This window comes from Moschus berezovskii, chromosome X (genome assembly GCF_049115385.1).
Source record: "Moschus berezovskii isolate FMDL1 chromosome X, NW_MosBer_1.0, whole genome shotgun sequence".
NCBI lineage: Eukaryota > Metazoa > Chordata > Mammalia > Artiodactyla > Moschidae > Moschus > Moschus berezovskii.
Window position 1 is genome coordinate 126,497,854 of NC_142488.1, and position 20,549 is coordinate 126,518,402.

Sequence of the window (20,549 nt, forward strand, 5' to 3'; positions counted from 1 at the left end):
CACAAAGCTGTCTTCTGTCCGTGTTCATTCCACCATCAGGGTAGAAGAGTATGTGATTGACTGAGAATGGTGTAATTCTCAGGATGTCAGGGAGAAGACCTGCAAAGTACAGCTGCTCTAACCCCCAACACCATGGAGAAAAGGGACAAAGGCACATATGCTGTAGTAGGTAATGATATTGAAGAACACTAGCTTTGGAATCAAGCAGGCCTGGCTTAAAATCTGGGTTAGAATCTCTGTGTCTTAATTTCTTAATCTGTATAAAAGACATAATATTAGTACCCACCACATAGGTTTAAGGTGATGATGAGATGAAAAGAAATGTATGTATACGGCCCTGCTATAGTATCTTGTCTCCAAAGTAGCCACCATTGATTCATTCCCTCCTTGTCAACTGAGAGCAGAATCAGAGCTAGCTTGTGACTGCTTAACCCAGTAGAATTGGGCAGTAGTAACTACTGCGCCATTTATGGAACTAACTTTTGAGAAGACTGAAATCTTCTCCTTCCTTTCTATTTGTACATTCTCATCCTCTCAGAACCCAGTCTCCAAAAGCCCAAACAGTGGTGTGCTGGAAAATGTTTAATGGCAAGCTCTATGGGAAAAAAGTAATACATTTGTAGCATTTGCTGATTTCTTTGCTGTAATACTCCTCCCAAGGCTGAACACAAACTGCAACATATAACACTGAACATAAAGTTGGTAAGAGATGCATGAATACAGTAGATGTAAACAATCACAAGAGCATAGATTATTAAAATGCAGTAAAATAATTAGGAAATAATGAGTTCTGATTATTACTATTATTTATAATATACTTTATTTAATTGTAAGTTTATGTAATTTAACTTTTAATAATGACTCACAAAATTCCTGAAAATGTAACAGTTGGTTCTCAATAGTTGATACAAGCTGGCTCCAGTACACCATAAACCAGATCCAGTGTACCACTGAGCCTAAACCAGCGGGAGAGGTCATGTGTAGGGAAGAGCCTCAACTGACTCAAGAGACAACAACCTCAACTGACCAGTCCATGGTAGCCTCAACTGCCAGGCATGTGAGGGAGCCATCTAGGACTTCCAGTCCAGTCTAACCTTCAGATGACTCCAGTCCCACCTGTCACCTGACTGCACCTACATGAGAGACTCCAAATGAGAAGTGCTCACCTGAGGTTTATCAACACAGAGAACAGTGAGAGATAACAATAAACTGTTGTCTTAAGTCATTAAGTTTTGGGGTTGTTTGTTCTGCAGCAGTAGATAACTAGAACACTGGCTTATAGAAGTTGCTCAATGAGTAACCGATGTTATTGTTTTCATTATTGTAATTATTGGCAGATTAATTTTAACTACTTCAAGCAATGGAGGAAGGGTGGATTCCTTTTATTGTTTTTGCTTGGGAACTTAGAATTTTTACACAATGCGTGTAATTTGTCTTAAATTTTTCTTAAAACCCATACAATCCCCAATGAAAAGTCTGTAGTTGCTTTCCACAATATATAATAGTCTCCAATTGGCCTTTTGTTTACTTTCATTTGGCCACAGCAGGGAGTGCATGAAGTCCCGTCACCGAAACGCAAAGAATAATGACCCAGGGAGGCAGCTCCCCTTTACAACAAAGCCTGGACAATTTAATAAAAGCAGTAGAAACATCTGTGACTGAGCATGCTTTATTTTTCTGCCATTGCTGGACAGATTGGGGTAATGGTTAAAGAGAGACAATTGAGAGGATCTCAGTTAAGATTATTTAATTTATGTTGATAAGAACAGACTAAAGAGAGACAGACAGACAGAGATTAAAGCAAGAAATGAGAGGAAAATGGGAGAAAGAAAAAAATGGCCTTTGTAAGCTATGTTGGGGATAAAGTTGTGGGGCGCTTGGGGTAGGAGAGGTTTAGAGAGATGCTGCCGACAGTGGAGGATGCAGAGAGAGAAACAGTGAGAGGAAGAGTCGGTCATTTGTAACGTAACTTGGGTTAAGTGTGTTATGAATGTAATCTCTCTCTGGAAGTTTTCTCAACAGACTGTATTTTTCTTTTTTAAAGAAATTTCTCAAAAATCGTTTATTGTTGGCTTTCACATTATTTTCAATTATTTTCCATTATATTTTGGTTATTGGACTTGAATGTGAGTGTTTTAAACTGGGAGGGCACCACAAGGGAGCCCAGCTTCATCTCTCTCTCTTTAGTCACTAAGTTTTGTCCAACTCTTGCGACCCCATGCACTATAGCCTGTCAGGTTCCTCTGTCCATGTAATTCTTATAGGTTATATCAAACTAAAGCCTGCTGCTGCTGCTAAGTCACTTCAGTCGTGTCCGACTCTGTGTGACCCCATAGACAGAAGCCCACCAGGCTCCCCCCGTCCCTGGGATTCTCCAGGCAATATTTATCTAATAAAGCTGTTTCCACTCCAGTACTCTTGCCTGGAGAATCCCATGGACGGAGGAGCCTGGTGGGCTACAGTCTATGGGGTCACAATGGGTCGGACACGAATGAGCAAATATCCAAATCCAGTAAAGCTGTTTAACAGTGGGTGATGATCCCAACAAAAAGCTACTTTTAAAAAGCACTTACGAGACATGAGGACTTTTGAACACTGACTGGATATTTGATAATATTAAGTATTATTATAAACTTTTAAAAGATATGATACTGGTATTGTGGTTCTGACAAAGTTTTTTTATTTTATTATTTTTTATTTTTAATTGGAGGATAACTGTAGTCCTTTGTTTTAGAGATGCATTCTGAAGTGTTCATGGATGAAATGATATGATGTCTGGGGGTTGCTTTAAAATAATCTGGGGTTGGGAGAAGGTAGGCGGAATTGTAGATAAAATAAGATTAGCTCTTCATTGACACTTGTTGAAGCTAGGTGATTCATGAGGTACACTGAGATTCATTATACTATTCTTTCTACTTTTGTGCATATTTAAAAATTTCCATAAAAAAAAGTGAAGAAAAAAGTGGGTGAATTAATATCTATTGTTCTTACTCTCTAGAAAAACCTGAAGTGCTCTTTATTGTTATGTGGTCCATATTTGATTTTGTTCTGCACATTGCTGGTTCTTGACAGAACAACATAATCACCATCCTTGATTATGAAAGCATAGAGCGAGTATGATATTTGAGTACAGATGGGATCTACTTAATTCAATACTCAAAAGTCTTAACTTAATTAGAATCTAATTGCAAGATAATCTTTAGTGACAAGAAAGGTTTCCCTAGGGGAGTATTTTAAAAAAGGATTTAGTGAATAAAAATTTGACTTATGTGCTACTTTCTGGGACTCCATCAATTGTAGAAATTGAAGTCCAGTGTTTCCTTCACAAATTTTGTTAACTTGGTATATGTTTCCATTTTACTGCCTTTACTTTTTAAAGGGAAAGAAGCAGACCAGCATGGCCCCAAACTAGGTAATGCAGCAGCTTTTATATTTCAATTTTCTTTCCCCAGAAAATGTGAATGATTTTGCAGAGCACATTTTAAATTTAATCAATGAATCCCCTCTTCTGGATGAAGAAGAAACAAACATTATTGTTTCAAAAGCATCTGATATTTCACAATGTGATGAGGTAAGTATGAACCTAACCTAGACTATATTACAAATAATCAATGCTGCTTTGGAAAAGCAAAACAATTCAGCATCTGATCTTCATGAACTAAGCAATGAGTAAGTACTAGTACTTCGGGAAAATAAGTTATTTCAAAATATTTAAAATATATATTGTTAACTCCTTTGTATACAGGCATTACCAGTTCTAAAGGTCAGGTAGCTATGCATTGAGTGCTTCCTTAGTACAACATGATGGGGTCATCTTCTTGGAATCCCACTTGTGAAAGAATGAATTAAAATTCTAACCGAACCTTAATGACAGCAACTTTCCAAATAGTTACCCCAAGTCAAACATTCCATCTATTTCCTGGTGTTCCCCCAATGTTACCCATTTCTACATAATGCAACCACCCAATGCTCAAGCAAAAACCTTGAGGACACTAATTACTTCCCTGTGTTGTGTCCCACTCTTTGTGACCCCATGGGCTACAGCACACCAGGCTTCCCTGTCCTTCACTATCTCCCGGAGTTTGCTAAACTCATGTCCATTGAGTCAGTGATGCCATCCAACTATCTCATTCTCTGTCACCCCCTTCTCCTCCTGCCCTCAATCTTTCCCAGCATCATGGTCTTTTCCAGTGAGTTGGCTGTTCACATTAGGTGGCCATAGTATTGGAGCTTCAGCTTCAGCATCAGTCCTTCCAATGAAAATTCAGGGTTGATTTCCTTTAGGATTGAATGGTTGGATCTCCTTGCTGAGGAAGGGACTCTCAAGAGAGTTCTCCAGCACCACAGCTTGAAAGCATCAATTCTTCGGTGCTCAGCCTTCTTTATGTTTCAACTCTCACATCCCAGGCTTCCCAGGTGGCACTAGTGGTAAAGAACCCGCCTGCCAATGCAGGAGACCTAAGAGACACGGGTTTGATCCCTAGGTTGGGAAGATCCCCTGGAGGAGGGCATGGCAACCCACCCCAGTATTCTTGCCTGGAGAATCCCCGTGGACAAAGAAGCCTGGTGGGCTACAGTCCTTAGGGTTGCAAAGAGTGAGACATGACTGAAGTGACATAGCACCATCTCACATCCGTACGTGGCTACTGGAAAAGCCATAGCTTTGACCATATGGACTTTTGTTAGCAAAGTGATGTCTCTGCTTTTTAATATGCTGTCAAGGTTTGTCATAGCTTTTCTTCTAAGGAGCAAGCGTCTTTTAATTTCATGGCTGCAGTCACCATCGGCAGTGGTTTTGGAGCCCAAGAAAATAAAGTCTGTCACTGTTTCCATTGTTCCCCCATCTATTTGCCATCAAGAGATGGGACCAGATGCCATGATCTTCATATCTCGAATGTTGAGTTTTAAACCAGCTTTTTCACTCTCCTCTTTCACCTTCATCAAGGGGCTCTTCAGTTCTTCTTGGCTTTCTGCCATAAGGGTGGTATCATCTGCATATCTGAGGTTATTGATATTTATCCCAGCAATCTTGATTCCAGCTTGCGTTTCATCCAGCCCGGCATTTCACACGATGTGTTCTGCATATAGGTAGATAAGCAGGGTAGCAATATACAGCCTTGATGTACTCCTTTCCCGACTTGAAACCAGTCCCTTGTTCCATGTCTGGCTCTAACTGTTGCTTCTTGACCCACATACAGGTTTCTCAGGAGGCAGGTAAGGTGGTCTGGTAATCCCATCTCTTTAAGAATTTTCCACAGTTTGTTGTGATCCACACAGTCAAAGGCTTTAGCCTAGTCAATGAAGCAGAAGTAGATGTTTATCTGGAATTCACTTGCTTTTTCTCTGGTTCCTCTAACTTTACTAAATCCAACTTGTATCTAAAAGTTCTTGGTTCTTGTACTGTTGAAGCTAACCTGAAGGATTCTGAGCATTACCTTGCTAGCATGTGAAATGAGCGCAATTGTGTGGTAGTTTGAATGTTTATTGGCATTGCCCTTCTTTGAGATTGGAATGAAAGCTGAACTTATCCAGTCCCGTAGCCACTTCTGAGGTTTCCAAATTTGCTGGCATATTATTCCTGGAAACCATCTACTTCTCTCCATTGCCACCACTACCACTCTAGGCCTAGTTCCGTTTCTCTCAGTTGACCTTCTACAATAACCTCTTAACTGATCTCCCAGCCTCTGCTGTTGCCTCTCTGTGGTCTGTCTTCCACAGAATGATCTTTTAATGCATATATCAGATCATGTTATTGTCTTGCTTTTAAAACCACTCAGTAGATTTCTGTTACATATAGACTAAAATCCAAATTTCTTGGCCTGTGAGACCCTGCAGGATCTGGCTTTACATATATCAATTTCGTCTAATCTTTAAAGCATTCTTTTGAGATGAGTGCTCATATTATTAACTTTTCAAGTGAGGAGACTGAAGCTTGATGAGGTCAATTGATTTGCCCACATAGTTAGAGCAACTAAGCTTTAAATTTCAACTGCTCTGACTCCAAAGCCTATGCTCTTATCTACTAATTTCTAAGCAATATAAAGATAGTGATGAAAACTCAAAGAAAAATTTATGTAGAGGAAATTTTATAAGGAGGATGGGTTTTACATTCAAAAGCTAGGAATACTTTTCTCTACCTGTTATTCCTTGCAGAATTCTGAGGATAATTGAGCGTGCTGGTTACAAGATGGAGTTTCCTGGGAGGACAGCAAATCTGACAGTGGCCAGGCTGGCTTTGGCTGTCCTACAGGTGGACCACACATTTGAAGGCATGGCCTTCAGCATTCACTCCTATGAAGAAGGCACAGAGCCTGAGGTGAGTGGAGCTCAGGGTACTGAGAGCAAATCAGCCAAACACTGCTCCAAATCTTCATTCATCTACTTCTTGGAAGGAGATGGGGTACTTTTTTAACCTTCATGGAGCCTTATGAAAATACAAATATCTCAGGGAAGATTCATGTATAACCTTTAGTAGGCCAACAGCTTGGTTGGAACAGTGTCCATGAGGTATGCAATAATACCGCTTTTGGCCCTGTGACCCCAAATCATCTCAAATGTCAGTTTATCAATAACTACCATTTATGGTGACTCAGTGGATACAGAATCTGCCTGCAATGGAGGAGACCTGGGATCAATCCCTGGATCCAGAAGATCCCCTGAAGAAGGAAATGGCAACCCACTCCAATATTCTTGCCTGAGAAAGCCAGTAGACAGAGGAGCCTGGCGGGTGTAGTCCATGGGGTCAGAAAGAGTTGGACATGACTGAGCAACTAACACAAACCATTTATGGAGCACTTACTATATGTTGGGCATTGTGCTACTATTTAATCTGCACACATAAGGAAACAGAGAAATTAAGTAATTTTCCCAAAGACACACAGCCTAATGGCTGACCTAGAAGTCAAATTTATGTCTGGCTGGCTTTAAAGTCTGAACCCTTTTCTCTACTCTGCTGCTGCTAAGTCACTTCAGTCGTGTCCGACTCTGTGTGACCCCACAGACGGAAGCCCACCAGGCTCCCCCGTCCCTGGGATTCTCCAGGCAAGAACACTGGAGTGGGTTGCCATTTCCTTCTCCAATGTGTGAAAAGTGAAAGTGAAGTCTCTCAGTCGAGTCCGACCCTTAGCGACCCTACGGACTGCAGCCTACCAGGCTCCTCCATCCATGGGATTTTCTAGGCAAGAGTACTGGAGTGGCTTGCCATTGCCTTCTCCGTTCTCTACTCTACACTACCTCATTTGTCCATCAACCCTGGCTCAGAACAATTTGGGAGAGCAGTCTTTTTAAATTTACAGTTTAAAAAATTATAAAGTTTGCATATGGGGAAAGCATAAATTTGAAGTATACTTTCTCTGATTTTCGACAAATGTGTATATCTGTGTAACTCAAACCCCTGTCAAGGTATAAAACACTGCTATCACTCCTGAAAGTCCTCCTGTGGCCATTCCCATCAGTCCCTGTGACTGCTACCTCTGTTGCCTATCACTGTTCTGATTTTCTTTTTAACCATAGTTTTGCCTGTTCTAGAACTTTATGTAAATGAATTATATGATATGTACTGTCTTGTATAAGGCTTATTCTATGTACTACAGTAGGATTTTTCTGAGATTCATTCTTCTGTTTCTGTAGTTTATTCATTTTATTGCTCAGTAATATTCCATTGTATGGATATATCACAGATTGGATTGTTTCTAGTTTGGGGCTATTATGTTTAGTGCTGCATTGAAGATTTAGGTAAAAGTCCTTGTGTGGATATATATTTTCATTTATCTTGAGTAAGGAGATCAGTCCTGGGTGTTCATTGGAAGGACTGATGTTGAAGCTGAAACTCCAATACTTTGGCCACCTCATGCGAAGAGCTGACTCATTGGAAAAGACCCTGATGCCGGGAAAGATTGAAGGCAGGAGGAGAAGGGGATGACAGAGGATAAGATGGTTGGATGGCATCACCGACTCAATGGACATGTGTTTGGGTAAACTCTGGGAGTTGGTGATGGACAGGGAGGCCTGGAGTGCTGCAGTCCATGGGGTGGCAAAGAGTCAGACATGACTGAGTGACTGAACTGGACTGAACTGAGTAAATACCTATGAATGGAATTGATGGTTCATAAGTCATATGTTTAAATTTGTAAGAACCAACCATACTCCCTTTCAAAGTGGTTAAGGATATGGAGTGATTTTTCATTTTTGTATTGGCCTTTTCTATATCTTTGGTAAAATATCTGTTAAAATTTTTGCCCGTTTTTCAGTTGGATTGTTTGTCTTCTTCTTATTGAGTTGAAAGTATTTTTTTTTTACAACTTCTTAATATAAGTCAGATACATGTTTTGAAAATATTTTCTCTGTGGTTTATCTGTTAGATAAGTGGTGTCTTTTGATGAGCTTAGGTTGTAATTTTGGTGAGGTATAATTCATCAGTTTTTTTCTTTCATGAATAACAATATATGACTTGTTTAAGAAATCTTTGCCTATCAACAGATCATGAAGATACTCTTTCCTTTAAAAGATCTATGGTTTCAGTTTTTACATTTAGGATGATAATCCTAATTAATTGAACTTAATTTTTTATGGTATGAGGTGTGGTATGGTGTGTGGTTTGGTGTTAATTTTGTTCTATTTAGAAATCCAGTTATTCCAGCATCATTTATTGAAGATTTTCCTTTCTCCATAGATTGCTATGGCACCTTTGACAACATATCAAATACTCGTAAGTGTAGGTCTATTTAAAAAAAAATTATTTTCTGACCCCACTGCATGGCTTGTGGAATCTTAGTTCCCCAACATGGGCCCCTGGTAGTGAGAGCACAGAGTCCTAACCACTGGACTTCCATGGAATTCCTTGTGTAGGTCTATTTTTGAGCTTTCTGTTCAGTTCTATTGATTTTTTGTAAAAAAAAAACACAACACTTATATATATATATATATATATATATATATATATATATATATATATATATCACATTATCTTTATTTTTGTAGTCTTGAATCAGATAGTGGGAGTCCTTCAACTTTGTTTTTTTTCAAGATTGCTGTGGTTATTCCAGGCCTTTTGTATGTCCATGTGAATTTTCAAATGTGCTTGTCAATTTGTAGAAAAAAACCTTGCCAAGATTATAATTGGGATTGCACAATTTTGGGAGAATTGATTTCTTAGTAATATTGAATCTTGTAATATTTATCCAGGAACATTTATTCAGGTCTATTTTAATTTCTCTCAGCAATGTTTTTTTTTCTTTTATTTATTTTTCTTTTCTTAATTAATTTTTTATTTTAATTGGAGGCTAACTACTTTACAATATTGTGGTGGTTTGGGCCATATATCAACATGAATCAGCCATGAGTGCTAAATGGAGAGGTATTGCCTGTCTTTTGTTAAATTCACCCTAAGTATTTTTTCTGATACTGTTGCAAATGGAATTAAAAATTTTTTTATTGAAGTATAGTTGAATTCAGTTCAGTTCAGTTCAGTTCAGTTGCTCAGTTGTGTCTGACCCTTTGTGACCTCATGAACTGCAGCACACCAGGCCTCCCTGTCCATCACCAACTCCCGGAGTTTACCCAAACTCATGTCCGTTGAGTCGGTGATGCCATCCAACCATCTTATCCTCTGTCGTCCCCTTCTCCTCCTGCCCCCAATCCCTCCCAGCATCAGGGTCTTTTCCAGTGAGTCAACTCTTCGCATCAGGTGGCCAAAGTATTGGAGTTTCAGCTTCAGCATCAGTCCTTCCAATGAACACTCAAGATTGATCTTCTTTAGGATGGACTGGTTGGATCTCCTTGCAGTCCAAAGGACTCTCGAGAGTCTTCTCCAGCACCACAGTTCAAAAGCATCAATTCTTCTGTGCTCAGCTTTCTTTACAGTCCAACTCTCACATCCAATTACAATGTGTTAATTACAACTATATAGCAAAACAATTCAGTTATATCTCTCTATATATATGTACATTATTTTTCATGTTCTTTTCCATTATGGTTGTCACAAGATATTTAATACAATTATCTGTGCTACACAGTAGGACTTTTTTGTTTATCGATTCTGTATATACCAATTTACATCAAATCAAACCCTTACCCAACCCCATCCCCCTTGACAACAACCAGTCTTCTCTCTATGTCCATGATTCTTTGTTTGATAGATGGGTTCATTTGTGTCATATTTTAGATTCCAAGTATAAGTGATATCTATTTGTCTTTCTCTGACTTAGTACAAGTGAAATTATTTTTAAATTTAATTTAAATTTAAATTTTACAATTATCTGCTGCAAGTATTTAAAAATAAAATTGATAAGCTATATCTATCACCAATCTCACTATCTATCCATCCATCTATCATATATCTAAATTTTGTATCCCATGAACTTGCTAAACTCACTTATTAGCTGTAGTAGTTGTTTTAGAGATTATTTGGGCTTTTCTATGTAATGCCATCTGAAAATAGTGACATTAGCCATCTTTCTCATTAATTTTTATTCCTTTTATTCCTTCTTTTGGACTTATTTTGATATTAGTATTTGCAATAAAATGTTGATTAAGTGCTGAAAGTGAACATCTTGTCTTGATATCAGGAGAAAAGTATTCACTATTTTACTATTACTATGATATTAGCCATGTTTTTGTTTTGTTTTTTAGATACCCTTTATTTGATTAAGGAGGTTTTCTTCTGTTCTAGTTTGCTGAAAACTTTTACTGTGAGTAGTCATTGAACTTTGTTAAATGCTTTTTCTGTATCTCTTGAAATCATCATTTGGCTTTTGTCCATTATCTAATATGGTAAATTACATTGATTTTAGGATGTTAAACCAATCTTTGCATTTTTGGAAGAAACCTTACTGGTTATGATGTATTATCATTTTTATATAGTGGTATTTTCAACTTGATATTTTATTAAGTATTTTATCACTTATGTTCATGAAGGATGTAGATTTGAAATTATTTATTTGTTTATGGCTGAACTGGGTCTTAGGGTCTACACCGACTTTTCTCTAGTTGCAGTGTGCAGGCTTCTCATTGTGGTGGCTTCTCACTGCAGAGCACGGGCTCTGCAACACAGGCTCAGTATTGTGGCGCACTGGTTTAGTTACTCCAAGGCATGTGCAATCTTCCCAGATCAGGGATCGAACCCTCATCTTTTGCACTGGCAGGCAGATTCTTTATCACTGAGCCACTGGGGAAGCTCCTGAAAGTTTTTTTTTTCCCCCTAGTTTCTTTGTCAAACTTTGGGTTGGTGTTTTGCCAACTTTATAAAACTCTTTCAGAAAGAGTTTGTATGACATTGGTGCTATTTCTTCATTAAATGCTTGATAGGGCTCACTAGGAAACTCTCTGGATCTGAAATTTCTTTATGGGAAGTATTGTGATACCAAATCCAATTTGTTTAATGGATGTAGAGCCATTCTGATGTTCTGATTCATCTTGTGTCTATTTTGGTTAGTTATATTTTTCTAAGAATTTATTTCAGTTACCTTTTCAAGTTTATTGGCAGAAGTTGTGCATAACATTCCTATTATTTATTAACATCTATAACATTTATGAGTGGTCAGCAAAACTTTTCTGTAAAAGGAAGATAGTAAATACTTTAGGATTTGTAAGCCATAAATGGTCTCCCTCTGCTGCACATTTTTTTTCTTTCTTTTTCTTGCTTCCTTTCTTCCCTTCTTCCTTCCTTCTTTCTTTTTCACACCGTTTAAAATATGAAATATAAAAGCCATATTTAGACCTATCAAATAGGCCCTTGGTGCGATTTGCCCTGCTGACCAGTTTGTCAGTCTCTGATCTGTAGTGATAATCCTTCTTTCATTTTTGATATTGATAATTTTCTTTTCTAGCTCTTTTTTTCTTAATCAGTATAACTAGGGATATTTTCAAGTTTGTTGATCCTTTCCAAGAACCAATTTTTGGCTTTGTTATTTTTTTTATTTTCTATTTTGCTAATATCTTGTTTTTATTATTGGGCTTTCCTGGTGGCTCAGTGGTAAAGAATCTGCCTGCAGTGCAGGAGCCACAGGAGATGCAGGTTCGATCCCTAGGTCAGGAAGATCCCCTGGAGGAGGGCAAGGCAACCACTCCAGTATTCTAGCCTGGAAAATCCCATGGACAGAGGAGCCTGGTGGGTTGTAGTTCATGTGGTTGCAAAGAGTCAAACACAACTGAAGTGACTTTGCTCGCTCTTGCTATCTTTATTATTAATATTTCCTTCCTTGTATTTATTGTGGGTTTGTCTTGTTCTTCCTTATTTAGCTTCTTAAGGTAGATCCATTTACGACTGACTTTAGACCTTTCTTCTTTTCTATTAACAATGTAGTCATAAAAAACTATAAATATCTTTCTATGTACTGCTTTAAGTTGTAGTCTGCAATTTTTCATACGTTGTATTTTTGTCATCAGCAGTTCAAAATATTTCCTACTTTCTTCTTTGATCCATGAATTATTCAGGAGTATATTCTTTTGTTTATTTTTTAAAGATTTTTTTGGATGTGGACCATTTTTTAAAAGCCTTTGTTGAATTTGGTACAATATTGCTTCCACTTTATATTTTGGTTTTTTGGCCATGAGGCATGTGGAATCTTAGCTCCTCGACCAGGGATCAAACCTGCACCCCCTGCATTGGAAGGCAAAGTCTTAACCACTAGACCACCGGGGAAGTCCCAGGAGTGTACTTTTTAAGTCCCAAATATTTGGGATATATCTCAGATATATTATTGCTGTTGATTTCCTGTTTATTTCATTTTGGTTACAGAATATATTCAGTATAACTTCAATCCATTTAAATTTATGGACATTTGATTTATATCCCAGTGTATGATCTATTTTGGTGTTTCATACACTTGAAAACCTTGGTGCTTTGTGTGCACTTGAAAAAATGTGCATTCTACAGTTGTTGGATATGCTGTATTACTACTGCTACTGCTAAGTCACTTGAGTTGTGTCCGACTCTGTGTGACCCCATAGACGGCAGCCCACCAGGCTCCCCCGTATCAATTAGATCTCAAGGTAGTTGATAGTGTTCAGATCATTTACATCTTTACTGATGTTTTCTTAGTTGTTTCCTAGTTTAAAGGGGTGCTAAGATCTCTAACTTGGATTGTGAAATTGTGTATTTATCCCTTTAGTTGCATCAAACTTTGCTTTGTTTATTAAGTGAATATACTTTTACGTTGTCATGTCTTCCTGATTATACCTCTAATCCTAACCTGTTTATCATTATGAAATAACCTTTCTTATTTCAGATAATACTCTTTGTCTTGTAATCTATTTTATGTGGTTTTAATATAGTCATTCTAGCTTTCTTACTATATGTAAATATATATAATATGTTTTTTCAACCACTTACTTTGTATTTGTACACTTATAGATAGCACACAGTTTGTGTTTCATTTTATCCATCTGAAAATATCTGCCTTTTAATAGAGTGTGTACTTCTTTAACATTTAACATAATTTTTGATATGGTTTGTATTTAGGACTACCATTTGATTTTATTTTCTATCTGTCCTTCTGGTTTGTGTTCCTTTTGAATTAATATTTTTTATAATTGAATTTTAATTTTTTCTGCCTCTTTAGTTATGTCTGTTTGCATTATTTTCTTAATGGTTGCTCTAGAGATTACAATATACATCCTTATATTTTTTGCAGTCTACTTAGAGGTACTACTGTACCACTTCATGGAAAATGTAGAAACTTTAACGATACATATCTATATATACCCTCTGTCTTTTTAAAAATGCTTTTAGGTTCGTATGTTGTATTTTCATTTTTGTTCAGTTCAAGAAACTTTCTCTCTCACTCTCTCTGGTTTTGTTTTTTTTTTCTTTTTGGCTGCATGGCATGCAGGCTCTTAGTTCCCTGACCAGGGATCAAACCTGCACCCTCTGCAGCAGACACACAGAGTTTTAACCATTGGACTGCCAAGGAAGTCCCTATACCCTCTGTCTTTTATGTTACAGTTGTCATATGTATTATTACTAGCAAGATCAGAAACTCCACTAGGCAGTGTTACAATCATTGCTTTAAAGGGTCTCATGAAATTGAGAGTAAATGTAGCCTTTTATGTTTGCAAGCTCAATTGCTTCAGTCATGTCCGACTCTTTGTGACCCTATGGGCTGTAGCCCACCAGACTCCTCTGTCCATGGGATTCTTCAGGCTAGAATACTGGAGTGGGTTGCCGTGCCCTTCTTCAGCAGATCTTCCTGACCCAGGGCTAGAACTTGGGTCTCCTGCACTGCAGGCAAATTCTTTATCATCTGAGTCACCAGGAAAGCCCTATGTTTATTGAGATGTTTATCATTTTCAATATTCTTCATTTCTTCCTGAAGGTCTGGTGACATTTCCCTTCAATTTGAAGAAATTCACTTAGCACTTCTTGTAGTATATGGTCTAATGATAATGAATTTTCCTGGCTCTCATTTATCTGAAAATTTTTTTTTAATTTTTTGTCTTTATTCTTGAAGGGTATTTTTGTTTGCTATGGAATTCTGGATTGACAGCATTTTAGATGTTGTTTCATTCTATTCTGGCCTCTATGTTCTCTGATCAGAAATCAGTAATCATCTGAATTTTGTTTCTCTATTTGTGATGTGTAATATGTCATTTTTCTCTCTTTGCTTTCAATATTTTCTCTCTTTTTTTTTTGCAGTTTGAATATTATGTGCCTAGGCATGTTTTTCTTTATATTTTTCCCATTTGAAGTTTGCTGAGTTTCTTGAATCTGTAAATTTATGTCTTTCACCAAATTTGGGGAGATTTCCTCCATTATTTTTCTAAATATTGGTTCTTCACCATTCTCTCTCTCCTCCCCTTTAGGGATTCTGATTACATGGATGTAAGATTTTTTGATGCTGACCCACAGGTCCCTGAGACTGTGTTCATGTTTGCAATCATTTTACTATTTAGTCTTCTGATAGTATAATTTCTATTGATTTCTCTTCAAGTTCACTGACCTCTGTCATCTTCATGTTACTACTGAGTCTACTGAGTGCAATTTTTAAATATTTCAATATTGTATTTTTAGTTCTAAAATTTCTATTTTGTTCTTTTTTACTTCTGTTTCTCTGTTATTTACTCGTTTAGCATAATTGCAAAAATTATGCTTAAACACTTAAGCATAACTATACTAACTACTTTAAAATCCTTGTCTGCTAATTCTAACATCTGAGTAACCTCAAGATTGATTTCCATTGATTGTCTTCACTTGAAAATTGGTCATTTTCATTTTTTCTTAACATATAGGGTAACTTTGGATTATGTCCTGGCTTTTGTGAATGGTATAATGTGGAGACTCTGGATTTTTCTGTATTTCTCTGAAAATTATTTGTTTTTGTTATACTAGACAATTAACATGGTTGGAGTCAAACTAGATTCCATTTCTTGGATGGCAGCTCAAATGTCAGTTAAATTCCTTTATCCTTAGTTGAAGTCTGTCCTATATGTATGTGGTTCCGAGGTCAGACTGAGTTTACACTCAGAATTTTGGCTCCCCATCACTAGCTCTCTCCTTTCCAAGATCTCCCCTTGACTTCCCAGTGGCTGTAGTTACTTTGACCTTTGTTTTCTGGTTCTTCATGCCACAAAGACTGAAGGTTTTCTACAAGAATTTTGAGTGTCCTTCACAGTGTTTATTTCAGGCTGCCATCTGGCTAACAGCTGTAAAAACAGCTAATTCATCTTGTGATGCCACTTTTTTCCAAGTGTCTACTCTTCTCCAGAACCTGCCTGGTTTTGTTCATTTTCCAGTGTCTTCAAGTCATTGTATTCTGTATAGTTGTTATATGTAGGAAGACTGAGTCCGTCTGGAGCTACTCAATCATACTGGAAGTAAATGTCTTCCCACTGCATTTTGTTTACATGTAGGGTTTTCTATTAAAGACCCTGGTCAATAAAAAAGCCAGGCAACCCCAACAAACTTCTTGGTACCAAAATCGCTCACATGTTGAAGCTAAATCATCACCTCCTCACAGTACTTGATTGCTGTAGCAAAGTTCATTTGTGCCAGAAGAGTCATATCGCTTTTGGGCTCACAATTCATTTTCAGAAATATTACAAACTTTCATCTCCCCATGATATACCCAGCAAGATAATAGTTCCTTGAAAAGCAAAATGGATAATGGGGAAAATGTGGGTGCAGATTACATTTATGTTTGTTCAGCTACATCCCAGCTGTGTTACCCTAGACAAGTCACTTAACCTTTCTGAGCCTTCATTTCCTGATATAATACTACATATCTTTCAGAGTCAATAGAGGGGTTCAATGACAGGATGCATGTAAGGGCCTCATATACCCTTGTTTTTCCTGGGAGAGTCCAGGTTTGAAACTGTGGTCCCAGTGTAATTATTGATAAAGCCCTCTTTCACTCTCAAAATTATGCCTGTATTTATCAAATACTATTACCAGGTGGTGCTAGTAATAAGAAACCTGTCTGCCTATGCAGGAGATATGAGAGATGTGGGTTTGATCCTTGGGGTGGGAAGATCCCCTGGAGAAGGGAATGGCAACCCACTCCAGTCTTCTTGCCTGGAGAATCCCATGGAAGGAGGAGCCTAGCGGGCTATAGTCCTTGGGGTTGCGAAGAGTCGGACATGACTCAAGCAACTTAATATGCTCACATGAACCAATCAAATCAGCTGCTGCTGCTACTGTTGCTAAGTCACTTCAGTCATGTCCGACTTTGTGCGACCCCATAGATGGCAGCCCACCAAGCTCCCCCATCCCTGGGATTCTCCAGGCAAGAACACTGGAGTGGATTGCCATTTCCTTCTCCAATGCATGAAAGTGAAAAGTGAAAGTGAAGTCACTCAGTCATGTCCCACTCTTAGCGACCCCATGGACAGTAGCCTACCAGGCTCCTCCGTCCATGGGAGTTTCCAGGCAAGAGTACTGGAGTGGGTGGCCATTGCCTTCTCCATCAACAAACTCTTCTAATAGTGAGCCTCTAATTCCTAAGGGAGGAGAAGGGGACGACAGAGAATGAGATGGCTGGATGGCATCACCGACTCGATGGACATGAGTTTGAGTGAACTCCGGGATTTGGTGATGAACAGGGAGGCCTGGCGTGCTGTGATTCATGGGGTCACAAAGAGTAGGACATGACTGAGCGACTGAACTGAACTGAACTGAATGCCTCACTTCCCTACCCCACTTTTTAAGAAAAGCATTGCTCAGTAAACTGTAAAACAATGCCTAATGTCACTGTGTTGGTTTTTTTTTTTTTCTGTTTTTTTTTCTTCCGCTCTCAGAACAGTATGGGAGAAGGTAGCCTGCTTTTGAAGACGGGCCTTTATTGCTGAGAATTATGGCAAATCACCTTATTTGTCATCCCTCTTCCACCTCTATGAATACCCAGGTGGAAGCAGATTGAAGGAACAGAAATAAGGATAGGTCAAGAAAGGAAAAGTGGGGTTTTGTGTGTGTGTGTATGTGTGTGTGTGTGTGTGTGTCTGGGTCTGTGTTCCCCCTGGGTCACATCTTGGCCTGTAATCTGAGTGTGTGCATGTATTGAGTTGGCCAAAATGTTCGTTAAACCACAACAAAAGTTTTTCAATAACATTGTTCAAAAACCTGAAGGAGCTTTTTGGTCCACTCAATAAAAGATTTGCATTTTTGGTGGAGCTAGTTCTCACCCTTCAGCCCTCTGTGTGATCCTCCAGTGCTGAGGCTGGGGTTGAGGCAGAAAGTTGGGAGGACTTCAAGTTGATGGATGATAACTCTGTTTTTTATTTCCTGGTTTTTCTTGACAGATTTCCCTAGACAAAGTCCCTCTGAGGAGAGTTTTGGCCTCCATATATTTACCTAAATCACTAAGGGAGAGAATTCCTCTCAGCAGCTTACACAACATCTTGTTTAATTTTTTTGGCCAAACTTCACTCTTTAAGGTAAGTTCTTGCCTCTGGTAACTGTCATGAACTGACATATGGTGACTCACTGTAATTATGAACTCTTGCTATTTTCATGATGTGCTGTTTATTCTCAAATATGTTCTCTGATTTATTCTGCAAATCTCCCAGCACAACTCCTGGCTCTCAGCATGAATCAACATCTACTTTAATGACGTTCCTCAGTTTTTCATTTTCACAGCTTCTCAACTTCAGAAGGGACCTTAAGGATTATCTGGTGACCAAACGGAGGCCTCAAGATGTTTCAAAACCAGAAAAGAACAGCGAGTTCTTCTGATGAAATGCCATTTCGGCTTATCTGTGCTCCCCTCCCAAATCTTCCTTGTATCCTCCAAGCCAACATACACATTTCTCAGGCCAATTTATTTGAAGCTGAGTGGTGTCCAGCAGGACACTTGCTTACAGACATTGTTGCTCTTCCCCACCGCCTCCACAGAACCTTCTCTAAGGGCTTCTGTCCTCACCTGTTATTAAACAGAGAGGCAGTATGATGTGGTGGTTAACAGCAGGGACCCTGGGGCCAGATGCAGAATTTAAAGCTGGCTGTGCCATTGTCCACCCACGTGAACTAGTGGGCAAGTTCTTCAACTCCCAGTGCCTTTCTTTGTTTCCTGCTATGTAAACAGGAGGATAGTAGTACCTCTCTGGGCTATTGAAGGATTAACGAACTTAATACATATAAAATGCTTAGAATAGTGCCTTGTACACAATTAATACCATGTAAGTGTTTGCATTGATTTTACTATTTGATTAACTTGGGACTCTGCCTAATGAAAAGCCCATTTCTTCAGCTTGCTCTGTCCCATCTAGCTGTTGGGAAGAGAGCCATCAGAGATGGCATGATGTTGCTGATGATCACTCTTAATTGTTAGTATTTCTACTCCAAGACTCAAAGAGTTCTCTGATATGAACATTTGTATCCTCTCAAAATTCTTGTGTTGAAATCTTAACCCCCAAGGTGATGTATCACCTGGTGAGTCCTTTGGGTGGTGATTATGTCATGAGGATGGGGCCCTCATGAATGGGATTAGTGCTCTTATGGAAGAAGCCTCAGAGAGTTCTCTCACCCCTTCCACCATGTGAGAATACAGCAAGAAGGTGTCAACCAGAAAGCAAACCTTCACTAGAACCCAACCATGTAGGCACCTTGGTCTTAGAATTGCAGCCTCTAGAACTGTGAAAAATAAATTTCTGTTGTTTATAAGCCATGTAATCTGGACTTTGTTATAGCAGCCCTAACAGACTAAGACATAGAGGTTATATAATTTTGCCCAAAGTCACACAGCTAGGAAGTGGTATAGCTAGGAATCAAATCCAGGATGTCTGACTCCAAAGTTCAAGTATTTATGAGGTTCGTGCATTAGTGCCTGGGAGTGCATATTTTTTAAAGAGACTATCCAAACAAATGAATTTCTAATGGTCAAATTTCCACGGTAATTTGAAGGCGGTTGTACTGAGCCTGCTTAAACATACTGCATATCAATTCATTATAACATTATCTCCAGCTATATCTCCAGGATGCTCTTCTCCTGGAATTCTGTAATTGCTCCCCTGTCTAAATTTTATTTGTTCCTATGGGCTTAGCTCAAATTCCACCCAGGAAGTTTGCCTAAAGTTCATGAACCTCTGCTCTCTTCCTTACCCTCTGCTTGTATTCTTGTGTTATACCTCTGCCTAGCTTCTAGACTGATATTCCTAAGGAGGTTGTGGCATGTGTCATGACTCAGACATGTTTTATTTTCATAGCACCTAGCATAGGGCTAGGTACTCAACATGCTTTCACTGGCTATATATTTATTAAGCATTTTTAATGGAGAAAAATAGCTGGGCCCAGAACAAGCCAGTTAATGAACAAATAATTATAATAAAAATTAAGAATGTGATTCATAGCACTCAGACCCTTTTGGCAAGCTTGTAATTTCTGTCACCTTAGATGCCATTATTTTGGTCTTAGCTTCTCTCTTTTCTCCAGAGAGGTGTGCTTGTTTTGTAAAATAAAAGATAAACCTGTTTTGCATAAATTTCACACCTAATAAGTCATTTTTATTCACTAACACCTTTTACTGAAAAAGATTAAAGATCTTTGCCAAAATTAGCCTTCAGACGTCACAGTGGCAGATGAAGAAGGATTAGAAGTAACCTACCATCAATTTCAGAACCGGAAGGGTCCTTATAATTCATTGTGTCCCATCTCCTCATTTTACCAATGAGGATATTGAGACCCAGAGAGGGGAAGGGACCTGCTGGAGGTCACACAATTTATTCATTTATTCACCCAGTTATTTATTCAACTAGCAAATATTTATTAAATTCCTACTATGTGTATTGTGTGGTGCTGTATGGGGGAGGGTTCTTACATGCGAGGGGGTGACCTGAGGCTGGGACCTTAGCCACTCATTTTGGGGGAGTAAGCACATACAAGAAATGCCACAGTTTAACTACAAACCCTCCCCCGCCCAAGTTCCAAGTCTCACAGCTCTGCTTTCACACTACTTCTTCTAACATCTTTTGGTCAAAACCTTAACTGTCATTACAACATATTACCTTAAGTGAAAGTGTTGGTAACTCAGTCGTGTCTAACTTTTTGAGACCCCGTGGATTGTAGCCCACCAGTCTCCTCTGTCCATGGAATTCTCCAGGCAAAAATACTGGAGTGGGTTGCC

The 20,549-nt window shown here is 38.6% G+C and overlaps 1 protein-coding gene across 1 annotated transcript in view; it reads left to right on the plus strand.

Moving 5' to 3' along the window:
• The window catches only part of ADGRG4 (adhesion G protein-coupled receptor G4), a gene marked incomplete at its 5' end in the record, with an annotated part of 115,031 nt that overhangs the window by 65,233 nt on the left and 29,249 nt on the right, over positions 1-20,549 (plus strand). Inside the window, 3 exon segments of the mRNA XM_055437667.2 lie at positions 3,452-3,669; positions 6,154-6,316; positions 17,731-17,865. Coding sequence (XP_055293642.2) covers positions 3,452-3,669; positions 6,154-6,316; positions 17,731-17,865 — 516 coding nt within the window.